Raw genomic sequence first — 17889 nt, forward strand, 5'->3', positions numbered from 1 at the left:
GGAGTATAATGGAGGCTCCTGGGTTTATTACTTAGCCTTTGCAGACCATGTACATGCACACAAAACTATATACCACACTACAGTGAAGAGAAAACACCAATAAGCATAATAAGGCCTTTTTACATATGCCTCTGTTAATCTATTTGCCTCTGACTAAAAGGCATGTGAGAGAGTAGGGCAGTAAAGGGGGGGTGTAAACGTCTGAAGCATGTTGTAGCATCAGCCAGAGCCCGGGAAGCAGCACAACAACATCCTCTGGTATTGATTTCCAGCAGATGGAAGCAGAGCTTTAGTTAAATCACAGCAGATTCAAAGTTGGCCGTCTCTCTGGTCTCTTGGAGGTTTCTGGGTCTCAGCCCATGTGGGGTTTTTCCAGAAGATGCATACCAGTGGGGATGTTATTATACTGAAGATTCTGCCATTCACTGACAAAAGAAGTCAGCATTCAGAGTTTTGTTTTCTTCATTCAAGTCAGGTTTTAAACCTGCTTTTCTTTAACCATCTTTATCGGATACATGTACCTAAAGTGGAAGATAATTCAGAGGATTTAAAACTGCTACACTCATTTGTGTTCATTTTCCGATTTTTGTGAACATTTTGAATTTCCATAGCCTTTTGGGCTAAAACATTTATGAAACAATGTGGGAAGCCAAAGGAAAAATGTATTTGGTGTAACTGCTGAAAACTCATCTAAAATGTGACAAGCAGCCCCAACTAGATAATACTTACATGTGAAAATGAAATGGCCTTACAATGAATTGTATTTGATGTTGATAAGCTGTTCGGGGCAGCTTACTAAATATTAAAGGAAAAAGGCTGGCATTATTTTCCCCATTCCACATACACCCTCCTTCTGCCTCAAAGACTCATGACAGCCCTAAACTGAATCAATCCGCCGCCAGAAATAGTTCCCAACAAAGCATTATTTCTTCAGTAGGAAAAAATAGGATTGAAGCTAAGAGCGCAGAACGGAGATTCACAAAGTATTCAGGGATTGACTAACACATTTATTTGTTTTTGTTGAGATTAAAAAGAAACATACAGAGTAATACCAAAACAAACGGCACATTTTATTGCTCTCAGATACTCATTTGAATTGGGTAAAATTACTCTTGATTTAGAGTCTCATAAAAGACTCAATAGTAGATTGTCTTTTTGCCGAAATATATATTATTTTTGTTTAGCAACATTGCATATACGGTTAATTAATGGGAATGTAGATTTTACTCAAATATTGTACTATTTCTACCGGATTGTACTCTATTTTGGTATTTCCATGTTATGCTGCAAATACTTCTACCCCACTACATCCCAGAGGCAAAATGTTACTTTCTACTCAAATACATTAATGTTACACTTATAGTTACCTTTTGCATATAAATAACTAATGATATGCTGTTATGGTATGATGCTGTGCTGTAAAACTAATGAACAGTGTCTGACATTAGTTCCACACTGACACAATTTAAATGATAGGCTATGTAGTTGTAGCAGAATAATAATACAAATAAATATTCAGCAATGGAATATACTAAGGGACATGTATTCAAATTATTCTTACAAAGTATTAATAATCAATCAATAATATAAATAAACATTGACATAAAATCATAGGATATCCAGAAGCAATATATAAAGTTATTAAAATAAGCTCCACCTTTATCAGCTGTGATAAACACATGATCATGATCCAGTGATTACATGTAGAAACGATTCTGAAATGGACCCTTACGCACAATAAGTACTTTTTTGTAATGTTAATACTTTTGTACTTTTACTTAGTACGTTTTTGAATGCAGGACCTTTACTCGAGTATTTTTTGAATTGGTATTGCTGCTTTTACTTATGTATAAAATCTGAGCACTTCTTCCAACACTGTGTTAAAATAATTTAATATATGTACATAACATCAGCTGCTGCTAGTTTTCAGTGCAGAATATTGATCTTCAAACAGCAGCATGGGTATTCTGTATGCTCTGTTTCTCACACACACACACACACACACACACACACACACACACACACACACACACACACACACACACACACACACACACACACACACACACACAGCAGCTGAAGTGTGTGAGTTAGGAAGCGCAGCAGCTTGAGGAGAAAAGACATGGAGGTCAGTCCTTGTTTGCAGTTACGTTCAGCCTCAGCTGGTGCAGCAGATGTTTCAGTTACAATTTGCTCCATCTCTTTCACACCTGTTGTTCCTGTCGAGAAGGTAAATTACAATTTGTTCTTTGCCAAAAACATTCAAAAATAAATAACCTAACTTCCGCCATTAATCATCTGTAAAACAGAGGTTGTCATTCGTCTTGTTGTTTTTCAGGCAGTTACTAATCATTGTAAGAGCTCAGCAGACATCTTATTACGATGATAGATATCTTAATGTGGAATGAGACATTTGTTCCTGACATTGCCCAGTAGGAGGCAGTGTTACATGTTGAATTGGAACGACCTTGTTCAGAGTTTTAATGCTGAGAAAAATTGAGGCTGCTGGAAAAATGCATATCTGTGTGTTGGACGGTGTTTGTTGAGAGTTTTTCTGCATTTCTTGTGATTTTTTTGTTGATGGTTTGACGTGGACCTTTCAAGCAATGAAAGCATGTGCCTATGCTGCTTCACTGTTTCTTTTGGATTTGGCTTGGATTTCAGACTGTGGGTCAATCAAAACAGACGTGTTATAATCCAGTAAATGGTCAACATAATTAACTGATCAAATAATGATTAAGATAATAATCAATAGTTTATTAGGCCCTTTTCAAATCCTTTTACTTTAATTAAAGTCGAGGTTCCCATGGGACAATATTCTGTAAATAAACAGATAAAATAATAGTAATACAAATAATAAACATTTAAGGAATAAAATTAGGAGAATAAAATCCGACACTTAAAAAAATCCAAAATAAAATCGAATTATATGAAATAAAAATAACACCAATAATAATAAAACAGATAAGAATTGTTGTTGATAAAACATGTGCTAGAATTAATCGAAATGGCTTTTCAAAGTGTTAAACATATTGATAAATATATTTAAGTTCATCTTTTTAATTGTTCTATTTTACAGCATTTAAAAATGTGGCGTCTAACTAACTTTAACCACTTAATGATTTGTAGAATTTCCTTTTTTTAAATTAATAAATATAAATGATCATATGATTTGTATGTTATTTTAGTCCATAAAAATGTAAGATCTAATAATACAAGTGAGTGTCACTGTGTAATGTGTGCAGACAGCAGGCAGGGACAGTGCACTGTACATAAGTGTTTTCTTTTCCCATAGAAGCCGGCTGCCATAGTGAAAACAGAAACAACACTGCCATCATTTCCCAAAGGCATGACGTAACGCTGCCTTCAGGGACACCTGGTAGATCTGTATATTACACCATACATGGTGTAAAGATTATTTAACCACACGGTATAGCCCTTGTTAATAAACAGAAAAAAGGGCTTTGTGACAAACTGTGTTGCTGGTCTACGCCATTAGCTGTCATATGATCTTTATTCATGGGGGTTACTTTTAGAAATGTGTGTGCTAAAGATATGCATTTTAGTTTATACATTTCTGAAGTTTTTTTCATACAACTGTCTATCCAGCCATATCATAATACAAAATACCTATATAAATGAACTAAGAGATGTATAAAAAGATACAATTGAGAAGAACATTAAAAAAATCCTCAGAGGGGAAATGTTCACATTAAAGCAGTATAAAAACACCAAAGAATGACTTGTTAAAAATACATCATATGCGTATATTAAGTTACTCATACAATTATGTATGATTTTTACATTATGCGAACATGTGTGCAAGTATATGCAGATGTGCGGAAGTATTTGTAGTTTAACTTTACATGACAGATTAAGCATCATTGTAAGAGGTAATAAACAAAGAGGATGTCAAAAATACATAGGGAGAACAAACAAATAAAGGGAAATAACCATTATAACAATTACAAAAAAATTGACTTCTGGGATTAAAGTGAAACACATTATTTTCATGTTTTCTCAGAATGAATACAAATAGTGAGTTGAGAATGTTAATCCACTGTAACGCCTCTCTGATATTTCCGACACCCCTGAAGGCAGCAAATACCTGGGGGCGGGGCTTAGAAAAGCCTCAGCCTGAGTCATGACTCTACCCCACAGCCGCTGAGCCGCAGACAGCAGCATAGTCTCTGCGGAAAAAAACCTGAAATTTAAAAACAGTGAAAATGTCGCTAACGTTACCGTGAATGAACAGTCGGCTTCGCGTGCATCCATGGTCTATTTCCCAGGCATGCAAACCGAGGCGCACAGCGTCAAGCCGGGACAGCTGATTGAGATGTTTGACTCGTCTTGGAGAGTGCGGAACATTTGGGATGGGGTGAGGCTGGAGGTGGTGGAGGACCCCAGCCCGGTGGTCCTGCACAGCCTCACACACCTGGACCCGGACCTGCCGCTGCTGGAGGTGAGCATGGCGGAGGCCGGGGGGGAAGGGCTCAGGGGCGGGAGGAGGGTGAAGGAGATGCGGGGATGAGAGGCGTTGGAGGTCCGGTAGCTGATGCTGTTCAGGAGGACCGGTCCATAGTTGGGATGCTGGGTTGATATGAAACAAATTAAAAAGTATAAATAAAATAAGTTTAGAATAAAAGGAGTCTTAATTAAGATAAGTTAAAAGCAAGTAATTTGTATCTATAGGCTATACAAGCTAAATATGTCAGGACAGATATGTTTTTTCTGCTTATCTCTGGAAATGTTTGCCAAACTTTTAAACAAGATAAATATATGTTTATAGCTCTTCAAATCAGCTAAAGGTATGTAGAATGCACAGATACATTTGTATATAAGTGTAAGAGGAGAATTTGTATTGTGTTTTACCCCAAATCATGACATAACATGATGACATCCACTAATCCTTCATTTTAAACCTTGTTGCTTTGAAAAAAAAGAGATAGGACTGTATGATGTAATATAATAAACATTAAAAACAAAATACACAATAGTACTAGAAACCTGAGAGTGAAACACACCGTTACTGTGGAGAGACACAGGCGACACGAGTACTGTACCAGAATGACTTGCTTTTTCCTGTGGTTATCAGTCATCCTGCATTTAATTCAGTTCTGAAGATACACCAACTGTCAATGAGTCACGCCTTTCAAAAAGTAATGGAGATTATACGGCCCGTCTACACTACAGGCATCAAAAAATGCTTTCAAAGCTTCGCCCATTTATGGCCCGTCTACGCTACAGGCATCGAAAAATGCTTTCAACGCTTCGCCCATTCACTTGAATGGGGTGACGTAGAAGTTTTTAATCTTCGCCGAACTGCATTGTGGGGAGCATGGCATGGCTTTGCAAGCATCACGAGCATCTATCGGCATCAAAAGTTGAACAATGTTCAACCAGGCATGGAGGGACGTGGCAGAGACAATGTTCAACTTTTGAGGCTCGACGCTTGGCATCAGCCAATCAAATACCGTTTATGCAAATCCCGCCAGTGCAAGCGCAGCCAATCAAACCGCGTGCAAGCTGGGAGAGCCAGACCGCAGTTCATTTCCTCATATTCCAAACGAGATATTACGGTAGCAAATTAGCCGGTTCTTTACGACCAGAACTATTTACCGGGATACAAACCGGAGGAACCAGGCATGGAGGGACGTGGCAGAGACAGTGGGTGAAACTGGTTTTTCGCCTGTTTGGAGAGTTTATATCCAGTTTACTTCGTTTTAACATTGCTATTGCTTTGTATGTCAGGGGCGGGAGATTCATGTGATTGGTTGTTGGTCGCGTTGCTCACAAACAATCGCCAAGCTTCAGACACACCCAGCTTCAAGATTTTTTTATGCCTTTAATGTAGACGGGCCGTAATACTGACATTGAGAATAGTTTTCATACTTCACACAACAAGTATTTCCGACTGGATCCAGGTTACTATGAGTAAGGTCCAAACGCTTAATATGTTTTTATTGTGTTAAAGCTTGTCTGTTGTTTTTGTAAAAATGGCCAAATATTGTCACCTAATTGTAACCTAGTATGTAGTCAATAGACTATAAAAGATTTCCTATAGACCAGCCTTTAAGAGACACAGTGATGGCCAACCTGTGTGAAAGATGCCGTCTAGACAGAACTTTAACCGTTAAGTTATATTAATCCTACAAAACGTAAAGAAAGAAAGACGATCAAAGATGTTTACCATGCAGACAACTGCTTTGGTGTCTGCATGGTAAATTGACGTTCCAAATATATAAAAGGAAATTGGCAAAAACTCAAATTGGAGAATGTTTAGTGATTTTGCGTAACATATTTACTTAAATGATCAATTGATAATTAAAATAATTGCTGGGTCACCTGTTTATTCATTGATTTATTATTGAAGATGTCGTGTTATTCCTGCAATTTGTTTACCGTGCTCGCCTTTAATTTGGCCTGTTTTGATGACTAATTGACTAGTTGATGTATTTGACAGATTGTTAGATCTTTCCCCAGAAAGAATCACTAAAAAAATCACCTTGTTATTCTTGTGTTTAGCAAAGATTTGCTGATATGATTCTTACGAATTAATCATTCAGAGTGTAAGCATAAAAAAGACTAGTTAACCCTTAGTAGTCGTCCAAGACCAAAACAAACGGTTAGTCACCTAATCGACAATTTAACACAAAGAAATGTCATTTGTTTTACACTTATTTGGCTATAACCCAAGTATGAAATACCAAACCTCATGGTGGCACTTGAGGAAAAGTCATTAGGGTTCATCTTATGGGCAACACAAATGTCTGAAACAAATTTCATGGCAACCTTTACAATATTTCTTGAGATATTTTAGTGTCGACCAACTAAAGAGGAACATTTTACCCTTATGCTCTTCCGACAGTATATTTTTGGCTCTGAGGTTATTTCATATCCATAACCCCACGTGTCTATCACTTTCCCCTTCAACCCATGACCCAAAGATACAGTTACTCTTTTATCTATGTGAATGTTCTTTTAAAAAAAAAAAATGGATTAGGTGGAACATTCTCTAGCACTTTGTTCCTTACATCCCGTACATTCGATCTGATCAGGAGGGGAGGATGAGTAATCATATTTATCGGTGATTATGTAAAGTCTGTGATGGAACAAGGACAACCCCACAACTGATAGCACACGAAGACGATCTGCCCTCCACTGTATGTACACTTAAGTAACATCTTTAAGATTGATATCCTCTCTGTTGGTCATCATTCAGATCTGGACTGATATCACAAGCCGTGCTATGTTTCTCTTTTTGCATGTCCTGAGCTCAGAGGTAGTTTCAGCTAACCTGCTCTGCCTCGTCCCTGCGCTCTAATCTAATCCTCTCCTTTAACACAATTACCTAATGCTTAATCCCCCGCCTTTAGGGGCCGATGGGGTTTCTTCCACAATCGCTGCCATTCTTCCTGTCAGTCCAGAGGCCGAGGTGGATGTTATTCAATGTCATGAGGCGCTTTCACACCAAGTACTTTGCCGTACTTAGTTTATCAGAACTCTTTAGTTCTGCTGAACTAAAGAGCAGATCGCATTCACACCGGAATAAGTCCCTGAGGGAGGATTAGGTATAAAATACTCTATGACATTAAAAAAAGTTCTTATTAATAAACAAGAATACAGTTTAAAGGGGGAGTTATTTGTAAAATATGTATCCATAGATCTCTTAAACTTTAAGGGTGGGGTAGGTAAGTTTGAGAAACCGGCTCAAGATACACTTTTTGTTATATTCCATGGAATGCTCTTAACATCCCGATAGCAATGAATATCTAAAGTGCTTTGACAAAAAATCCATTAAAAAATGTAATCTGTGGAAGCCGTAGTACTGTAAAAAGCACGACCAATCATTTTAGCAGGCCCGGCTAAAATAACTGGATGGCCTACCTGCCTGTCAGCCTTCCATCTGTGCACAAACTTATCTCGTGCCCTCATTGGTCATGTTCGTTTTTGTTGGGGGAGGGGCTCTGTAAGGAAGTGGCCGATTTTTTTCGGCTGTGTATTTTCAAATTCCAGCGCAATCGAGCTGGTTTCTCCAAAATTACCTACCCCACCTTTAATGTTGCTCTCAAAGTGCACCAGATTGATGCTTTTAACATCAACATTTAAAAATCTTACGGTAGGTTAGGTCCCCCCCCACTTAAATCATGTTCACATGGATAGGAAACTAAATACATTTGCACACATCTTGTGTCCATACCTTTCTGTTTTGGTGGTCATGCCACAACCGTGCACGTGCATGCATGCGCGAATCATGGTAAGATATCTGGATTTAGAGGTTGCTTTTTCTTTGCACAGCATGAAAGAAAAGAGAAATGAATGGGCTGTGATTTTAGTATTTTTAAGCAGGTCAATCATTTGTACAGCCCTCGGACGAGGTTGAAAAATTGAAATGGCCCTTGAGAGGAAAAAGGTTCCCCACCCCTGCTCTACAGTATTTAGGTTCACTGGATTCAGTCTTTTGTTGATCTCTCTGGCTCCACTTAACCAGCATCACAGTCCGAAAAAACTATCATATAGCTGAGGTTCAAATGACCATGAAATGGTGGTTTGCTTACAGTTCAAAGTACAGCTGTGTCAGATTGCTATAGTTAAAGCAAGTGTATGGGTTGCTGCTCATGTTTAATTCCTAACTCCTACTGCTAATTCATTTCTTTATCAAGTTGTCACATAACAGAGAGAAACGCTGCCCATTTAGATGTTGGAACCATGAAATACTTGGTATTTTTACTTGATGAAAACAATACTTTAAATTACTAAACGTTAGCTCTAGTCTACTGCAATACCATAACAAAATGTTTTCATCTAATTAATTGGGGAAAAAGGCAGATGTAAAATAACTTTAGCTTTAATGAAATAGTCTTACATTTCCAGAAATGTTAATCTACCAGATGATATGGAAATGTGGAAAAAATGTCCTTACCGTTCTCACTAAATATTTGTTGGCAGTCTCTCTCTTTCTCTTAGTTTTTTAACTTCAGTAGATTCAAAAACTATCACTATACTCTCTTCTACATTGGTACTACAATGCTTGTACGTCTTGCCTACACATGGAATGTGTTGGATCGCTACCAAATAGTAGCACAAGTGTTAAATTGTGATGTCACTATGCTACAGTAGTAAACTAAGAAGTCCAATGGAGGCCTTCAGGCAGGTTTGGAGTGTGTGGGAGAGAAACTCCCTCTGGGATTTTAGCCTTTGCAGACCATTTACATGCACAAAAACCTATAGTATATACCTAAGTATAATGGGGTCTCTTTGAAAATCATGTGTTTAAGCTACTGTTCATAAATTGGGTTTGAAATGTATATAACTGTGTAGCCCCACTGTAATCACATTTTCTTGGAGGCTGAGTAAACAACACATATGCAAAAGTCTGCAGTCAAACAGTATACAACAGTGCATTCAGGCTAAAAATAGTCATAATTAAGAGTGGAGTTCTGAGAGCCCTGCGAAGGCTGCCATCCAGTAGCAAAGCAGCAGGATCAGGGGCCAAACAAACAAAAAAACACTGCTAAACAAAGAATAGACTGCTGCTCATTGAAGCCGTAAACAGCAAGTCCTTCAAACTGTCAGTTCAATCATTGTAAATCTGTTCGGTGGCAGAGGACATCACAGGATGAGGCTGCTGGAATCCAAAGAGAGTTAAGACCAGTTCAGCACCGTTGGGTCAGAGCACCAGTCGGTTTTATGGAAGTCTTCAGATGTATTTTAGGAAGTAAATCGATGCTCAGCACATAATGAAATGACAGTGGAATCAGAGACGCAGAGCTACTGTAACTGATCTAAAAACAGCTTTCTCTTTACTGCGTCCTGGCCTGATTGTCCTCAGTGCTAGCAGTGACTCAGCCAAGAGTACAAGCAGATTAATTACATAATAACACTGTACCACGGTAGTTATCCCACATGGGTTGGACCTTTGTGGGTAGAAACAAAACAGGAAAGTAGGCAATACTGGGTTAAAGTTTCCTAGTTGTCAGTGGCAGAAGAAGTACACTTTTACTGGAGTAGTAAAAACTACAAACTACTATAAAAATTACAGTGTAGAAATACTTGGTTACAAAGTTCAGAAAATACTGTTTTACCATCTAAAATATTGAGATTTCCTAATCTTAGTTTTATATCATATTAAAGTGATTACTTTGGTAAAAACTAAATAGTAAAGAAAACCCTCTGGACTTTGAAAAACTAGGATCAACGTTTTAACTACTTTCTGACATATTATTGACCAAAATATGGTGGCAAACGTGCTTTAATGGATCAAAACATTTCCATCATGAGAAACGTGCTGAAGTTTAACAATAAAATGTGCCAAAATGCATGCAAATAAAGAATCATCTTCACAAAACTCTAACAATTATGAATCAGGATAACTCTGCCAACAGTGATTGTTGGCCAACGCTATAATCCCCGTGTGTCAACAAACGCTCCGGTCCCAGCTGTGTGCGTCACTTTTTAGTGTCCCTGTTTCCGTTGTGTTTTAGAGCTTCTTGCAGGTTTTTTTCATTAGCAGCGTTTAGTGTTGCAATGTTTTGTTTTTGTTTATGCAGTGCTTTTTGTAAACGATGCGTATGTTTCATCAAGTTGCGGAAGACATTTCTTAATTTGCATGTGTTTCGGCACTTAAGTGTTTCTATATTTGCGACGTTCCCCAAGCTGCAGGGAGTTTCTCCTAATGGAAACACTTTGGGCCGTTCTAGCGTGTTTGCACCGGTCGGCCACCATACAAAATGATTAAGGAATTGACGAATAAATTAATTGATTAATCTAGTGAATAATCTGAACAAATCCATAACTAAACTAATTGTTGGTTGCAGCCCTATTGGATTATTGTTATCATTTGTAGATTAACGTACATATCACACAGAGCTACATTTTAATTACTTTCTATACTGCTGTGTAGTATCGTATTGACTGTGTCAAATGTAAATATAATAATGTGTCAAATGTAATACATTTATCAAAATAAGGTAGTGCAGTTTAAGTATAAAGTGGCATTAAATGGAAGAGCCCTAATTAAATACATCAAAATGTAAGTTAAAGGCACTATTTACGTTGATGTTACTTACCGCTACTACTTGATCATCGTGCTTATTATAGATCGTAAAACTTCAGGCCTGAGACGCATGCGGAAGAAGGAATATGTCATATAAGGACACTCGGAGCTGCTCTTATTTAAGATCAAAGCATTGATTGAAGTTCAGATGGTGTGTTTCTGTGACAAAGTATTTTGTTTGCACGGTTGATTTTGAAGAGAGTGCAGTAGCCTGATGCGAAATCTCAGACACAACGACAGAAGCAGACAGAGGCTGGAATGTGAAGGCCTGTGATGCCTGGAGAAATACTTAAATCGGCTGATTCTGCACTATGCTGTCTTTCTGGTCTAACTTCATTACTCGGACTGGTATTACTTCAGGAAACATAAGTGCAGTGCATTTATAGAGAAAATGCAGCTCAAGGGTCCTGAATCAAATCAAGTTGCTCTCCATTTGACAGGAGTCGGAGAGTTTCTAATCAGATTAGAAGACATCTACATGTTGCCCTTTTTAATGTACCATCTGGACTGAATTAAACATCTTACATAATATAGCCTGTATGAACTGATTTGAATATTTCAGGGTCTATGAATCATGCATTTAATTTGCGTATGTGAAAGTAGGTTTACATTGGTATCTAACCTGGCAAACTAACTGTAACGTGGACACTTCAAGGGGCCCCACTGACTTTCAGGTTTCATATTTTTATATTGAGCCTCTACTGTTTTCATGCTTTAATGTTCAAAAAGCTATATATATATATATATATATATATATACACACACATACACATATATAACTGAGAGAAAATAAAAAGATGAATAAACCTTTGAATGGAAATGACAGAACAAGTACATCAGCATACACAGAAACAGACATAAACCTTTGTTCATTTTAACAAGACATATAAAGAAGGCAAGAACCCAGCTTGTTTTTGCCTTTCTGATTTGATGGAAACAAAGTGTTTATGTTTTTCAAGTCGTTTTGTGGAAGGAAGAACAGAGAACGTTCCGGAGGGATTTGATTTGATTCATCAGGATTATCTGGTTCCTGTACTCCGGTATCATGGAAGTCTTTATTACACTGTCTCTAGGCACAGCTGATCATTTTCAGCTTTTCATATTTTTGTGTTTTAAAAGAAGTGTGTTTAGTTTGTTTTGAGTTTTCAAGCTTCAAACTGGTTCTCATCAGCAGATTGAGTTTATTTTTCCTACACAGATACGATCAAAAGCTTCTTAACAATCGACCTTGGCTTGTCAATATCCTGTTTTGTCCGTCAAACTGATAAAAAGACAAAAAGTACTTTGAATAATCAATGCATTTAGCACTTTTTACTTGACAAATAATTGAAATAATCAAATAAAAACAGTTTTGGTGGACAGCATTGTCTAAAGCCCAACCCCATGTACAATAGTTCAGTTTAGAAAGGGTGAACATTAAAGAAACTGGGACACGGACGTTGACAGAATCCCCAGGAGACACCTTTGGGAGATAAGAGGTTTATTCTCCCGATAAAACTCTGTTCATGCATGTTGGAGATTGATAATGTCTAACAATGCCAGTTTAGCTGCTGGCGTCTATTGCTAATACCTGTTACAACAACTCTGTCACCAAGTTTTAGGCAACACATAGAAAAGAGAGCTTTTAGCAACGGTTTAATCAAGTTATCGTGCTTGTGATGGAAATAGAAACAAGAGAGAGTATAGAACAACGTGTGTGGGTGAAGCAAAAAGCACAAATAACTCAAAGGCACCTGAAAGAGAACAAAACCTCCTCTTCTTGGAATACATCTGAAGTCAAAGCTAAATTGAATTAATTATCGGACAACAGGAAATGTGGATGGAGGTCTTTCCAAATCAAATCAGTATTTATTTGGCCTGTGGCTTGTCAACAGAAAAAGATGAACATGTCAAGTTTTAGTTTTCAAAAATAGACCCTTTGCTACTGTGGTAGAAGAAGACGTTCTTTTTTTGTATGCATATGAGTGGAAGGGAAGAAGGCGTCTTGCCGTCATTTGAAGCCCTTATTCAGCTCGGGACGCCCTGAACGCGAGCCGAGGGCGTCCAAAAATATTAATAATTTGAGAGAAGATCGAGAGTTTTTATCGCTTGAAATTACGAAAAGGACAAGGACATCCCTCTGTTGGAGGGGCAAAGGAGTCTGGTGGGACTCTTTTCGGAGTATTGAAGATCGTTTCCCCGACATCGAAGGTGCCTGCTACAGGACAACACGGAACGTGCGCGATTTGGACGCGATGAGCGGGGGGGGGGGGGGGGGCTTTTAGTGGAGCACGCGCGTGAGCTGCGAGCGCCGGAGCATCGAAGTGGCAAAACTGAGGCTCCGTGGTAAACTGTAGTAACATGAAGAGCCGTTTGGGATCCAAAACAGCCGGCGCTTTAAGAGAGCCGAGCCAAATGATCCGGCGTAAAATACAGTGTCTATAAGGGACGGCTCAAGTCAAAATTAGTATTCAATCGTTAGTCACCAAACATTCCGAGTTTGAGTATTTTCTCGTGTTTATATCATTGAAAGCTGAATGTCATTGGGTTTTGACTGTTTGTCAGATCCAAAAAGCAGTGTGAAGATGCCACTGTGGGCATTAGGAGAAATGTAATCCCCGTTTTAAATAATTGCTTCGCCATATTATAGACCAAACGATTCATTTATGATATACCCAAACCAAACAAACACACAAGATTTCTGCTTGCACAGGCCACGTTGCCTCAATGTTAGGACCAGTATTTGATTTGGTTACACCCTCTCCTCCTCTGTCTCTTGCCCCACATACAAATGATCTCACTGGCTGTCAGCAGCCATTGTTAGCGAGGGGAAGTCACTGGCTTGTGCTACAGGCTTGTAATGGACGTGTGCTATTGTTGGCATTGTTTAGGTGTTGACTGTTTTGGAAGGGGAGGGGGGCAGATTTGGTCTTTCCACTGGGAGTTTCCCTGCTGATCTACATTTGGAGATTTTCCCTGAGAGGGGGGGGGGGGGGGGGCGTCACATGGGACCATTGCTATCAGTGCAGGTGTGTTTTCTGTTAATGGGCGTCATACATTTTGCAGACGTCTCCGAAAACGCTCCCAGAGACATGTTTGGCCCTGAGAGGTTTGGCTCAGAATGAGGCTTAACTTTTGTTTGATTTAGTCTGTTCCTCTGCCAGTGTTTATGGAGATCGTACACCATGAGGTGTAAAGATGGGAGGTTTGTTATGCAGGTTAAAGTTTCCAAATGAAGAATAGTATTTCCGAGATAATGAGCTGGTCAGCTTACAGTGCTGCCTGTTGTGAAGACTAAAGGGTAGGGATGGGTATCGTTAGGAATTTATCGGTACCGATACTCTTATAGATACTTCTCAATAATTTGGTGCTCCAAATTATAGACATGATTACAAGATATGAAGATTAAACAAGTCATTTTATTGTAATTTATTTTTATTGAAGGTACTCGTTTTTACAAGAAATATCAAGGCAAGACATTGCAGTGGCCTGTTGCACCAGCAACAATAGAAAATGTTTGACGCAAATAACTGATATGAATGCGTCTAGGTGATGCACCCTATTTTTTCCCTGTTAATTCCACATATGAACAACATGTCTGTGTTGAAATCGACTGGAGTAGAGCTAGCTAGCGTTAGCTCTAAGCTGTCAGCAGCCGGTGAATGGACGCATCATAGAGTTGCACTATGGTGGGTTCAAGTTTTAATTAGTTAAAATTAGTGTTGGGCAAACGAAAACAAAATGTGACCAATTGTAATCTTGTGGAGAAAAGTTCAAGACTTAAATGAATACAGTTGTTTGAAGTTGTTTGCGACGGAATTATTACTTTTTTAACTTCTGAACAAACTGTATTTAAATGGAGTGTATGTTGAAGTTCACAGGATGTATTGTTTTGTTGTTATCCATGCTACTAAATTGGTTATGGTGAGTTTTGTTTTTTCATTGTTATTGGAGTTGACTACTATATTTCTAGAACTGTGATACTCTTAAAAAAATAGGTCATGTTATGTCTTTGAACTGTGTGTTGGGAAAAAAGGTTCAAAGAAAGGGAGATTCCTGCATGTAAGCGTGGTAAAGGATAAAAGATTGGTTCATATCTGTTTTTTTTAATGTCTTTTGAAACAAAACAGTAAATCCACTCATTCATACTCCACTATGGCTCATGTGCCTTGAATTTACCCGTTTCCTCTTTCTGGAAACCTATTTCCCTTTCTCTCTCACATCAGTCTTTGCTGACACTTTTATTCTCCTCACATTCCTCCAGCCCACATGTACATTCATGGTCAGGATGGTGTAGGTGAGCACAGATCTGATAAGTGTTTGCAGCGAGTGTGGAGGAGGCACTCTCCGCATGCCAGACATTTCTGTGGACCCTGCTGGAGTTTTTTGATTTTATTACAAAACAATTGAACCAATTGAACGAACCAATAAACAGTTTACAGGATATACATTTCAGAGTCTAACTAGATACGTTTTACATTACCATCAAGTGTTTGTATTTATTTGTATGCCATACGTTATAGTGACTCTTCTGCTGTCTAACAAAATAGCGGGGCTGTGGATTTGTGCTAACGAGCATTGGCAAATACTTCTTGGGTTTGTTTTAAGTCCTGTCTACATGAAGCTATGTATTTCGAATGTTTAGATGATAATGATGCATTTTTGGTTGTTCTACTGAGTTGTCGGTGTTTAATTTGCCCTGATGTTAAAACCGCAACCCATCTTGTACATCTGGATAAAAGAAACATTTATATTTTTACTGTAAATACTCTACCTACTAATTTCACTCTGCTGTTGTTAATGTAGGGACATGTTGTGACCGGTAAATATAAAATCCTTCCCTGTATTTTGTCTGTTTAGTTATAGTTAATTACAATCAAGGGTAAAGAGGATTCTATAAATATAAACATCAGTGCCTGTTTTTAGTGCATCATGTTCAAAATGCAATGTCCTGGAAGCACAGAATATTTGCGATTTTATGGCATGACAACTATGACTAAAATAGCTTTATCAATCAGACAATGTTAACTTTGAGTTAGAAACAGTTAGAAACTAATGTACATGGCGATGAAGTCTTTCATTTCCTTTGAATAGCCATTCCTCTTCAAGGAAATTAAAGTCTAACTTTGTTTTAGTTTTTACCATCTTTTCTCTTTAATTCTGCCAAATGATCCAATGTCTTGCTCCAGGGCTGCCCATGTTTAGAAGCCACTTCCTGTGTGTTGGTAACCAAGTTGGTGCTGACCTGGGTGACAAAGCCTGAGTCAGACTGAAGGAATGTGAGACTATCTTAGATTTTATTTTAAAGAGGCAATTCAAAGGCAGTCCCCTCTTATTGACCCATTGTCAGAAAATGAAAGTGCACTTTGCTCCAGTTGAAGAAGCTGTGGCTTGTACAACTAGTGGAGGCTGGTGCAGTCTGCTGAGAGACTGCAGCCCTGATTGAACGGCAAAGCCCTTTTCATATTCTTTAGCACCCATGTTCTTTCATCAGAGAGGTGTTCACTTTCGGTTTAGGGTTTACAAACATTTAGAAAGATTCTATAAGAGAATAACTCATCAGATTTAAGAGCAACCTGCCAACGTTATTGAAGCCGTCTGTTGTTTTCCTGTCTTTGTTGTCAACAGGCAAACAATTAATGTTCCCGCATGGTTCTGATTTCCGATTTCAGACTGATTTTAGTGGTGTAAAGTAATTTAGTACATTTACTCAAGTTCTGTACTTAAGTACTTTTACCCCACTACAATTCAGAGATAAATCTATTTAATACCTTTAGTTAATGTTCACATTTGGATTAATCATGTGAAATATAATCAAGTCTTAAATCAGACCTAAACTCTGGTACTTTACTCAAGTACAAAAAACTCTAATGTTTTAGCATTTAAGCGACTCAGTTAATCTTGGCTTGTTGTTGTTCCTGTCTCTGAACCTTTCTGGTCAAAGTATTGATTGTTTTGTTCAAGTAGTAGTAGTTTTGGTTAGCATGGCAACTGGATGAATAGGAGCATTATGGTGAGAATTGACTGGTCTGATGGAGCGAGGCGCTGGCCTTGAGCGCTGCATTTCTCAGGGCTTGAAGCGATAGTGGCCCCTGTGCTTTGGCTGATAAGAACCTCTCCTGCTGTCAAGGCCCTCGGCCGCAGCTGTGCCTCCGCCATTATACTCTGCAGGATTTACAACAGGCCAGGGGTTTGTCTGTTCTCCCCATTTATCTGGCACACACCCCTCCCTCTGTAACAAGGGTACTGGAGTTCAGGTTCTGTGTGTGAGCTTGGTTCTTTCATTGTTCTGGAAACACTTTTACTTATTTACTCTCTAGTATCTTTTTTGCTGGACAGTTGGTTGGTATTCAAGATTCAAGGCTTTATTGTCATGTGAACATTAGCTACAGTGTAGATATGGCAATGAAACACTTAAGTCACAGGCTCCTCCAACAGTGCAACATGAATATACTGTATATAGGACATAGAAACAAGTCAAACAGATAAAAATAGAGAGAGAGATTCCAGTAGGAGCCTATTTTATGCCTTTATCCAGCTGTTGGTCTTGTTTTTAAGAACACATATTGTTGCTATGACCAGCATTAGCCCTTTTCTATTTTTAACCCTGTGTGTTTTGATGTTATTCCTGTAGGTAAGGATGTTGATCTTACTCTCCTGTTGGAGGACTGACACCTAAACACACCAGAGTATTGCTAAAGTCAAGTTTCAACTGTTTTAATGATCTAAAAATGGGTCTTTGTATTATAGATTCATGAAGTCATCAATTTCCTAGAACAGAAAATAACATGTAGTAGTCTTTAGATGTTTACTATCTTCGAAGCCTTTGAAAACTAGCAAATACTCGCATTTGA

At 38.3% G+C, this 17889-nt stretch overlaps 1 protein-coding gene across 7 annotated transcripts in view; it reads left to right on the forward strand.

Annotated features, from left to right (window-relative positions):
- LOC307043950 (ral guanine nucleotide dissociation stimulator-like) overlaps nt 1–17889 on the forward strand; it is a 70434-nt gene that overhangs the window by 21701 nt on the left and 30844 nt on the right. For 2 of the 7 annotated variants that reach the window (XR_013809472.1, XM_079688915.1), the window contains exon 1: nt 3689–4462. The exons of 4 other annotated variants lie outside the window; for them this stretch is intronic. Coding sequence is in view for 2 of the 3 variants with exons in the window: in XM_079688915.1 (XP_079545041.1) it covers nt 4274–4462 (189 nt within the window). In the remaining variant the exon portion in view is untranslated. Of the gene's footprint in view, nt 1–3680; nt 4463–17889 lie in introns of those variants that run through there. One more of the 7 variants, XM_079688916.1, reaches the window with a different exon arrangement.

The sequence above is a fragment of the Notothenia rossii genome, assembly GCF_949606895.1.
Source record: "Notothenia rossii genome assembly, chromosome: 6".
In the NCBI taxonomy this organism is placed as follows: Eukaryota; Metazoa; Chordata; class Actinopteri; order Perciformes; family Nototheniidae; genus Notothenia; species Notothenia rossii.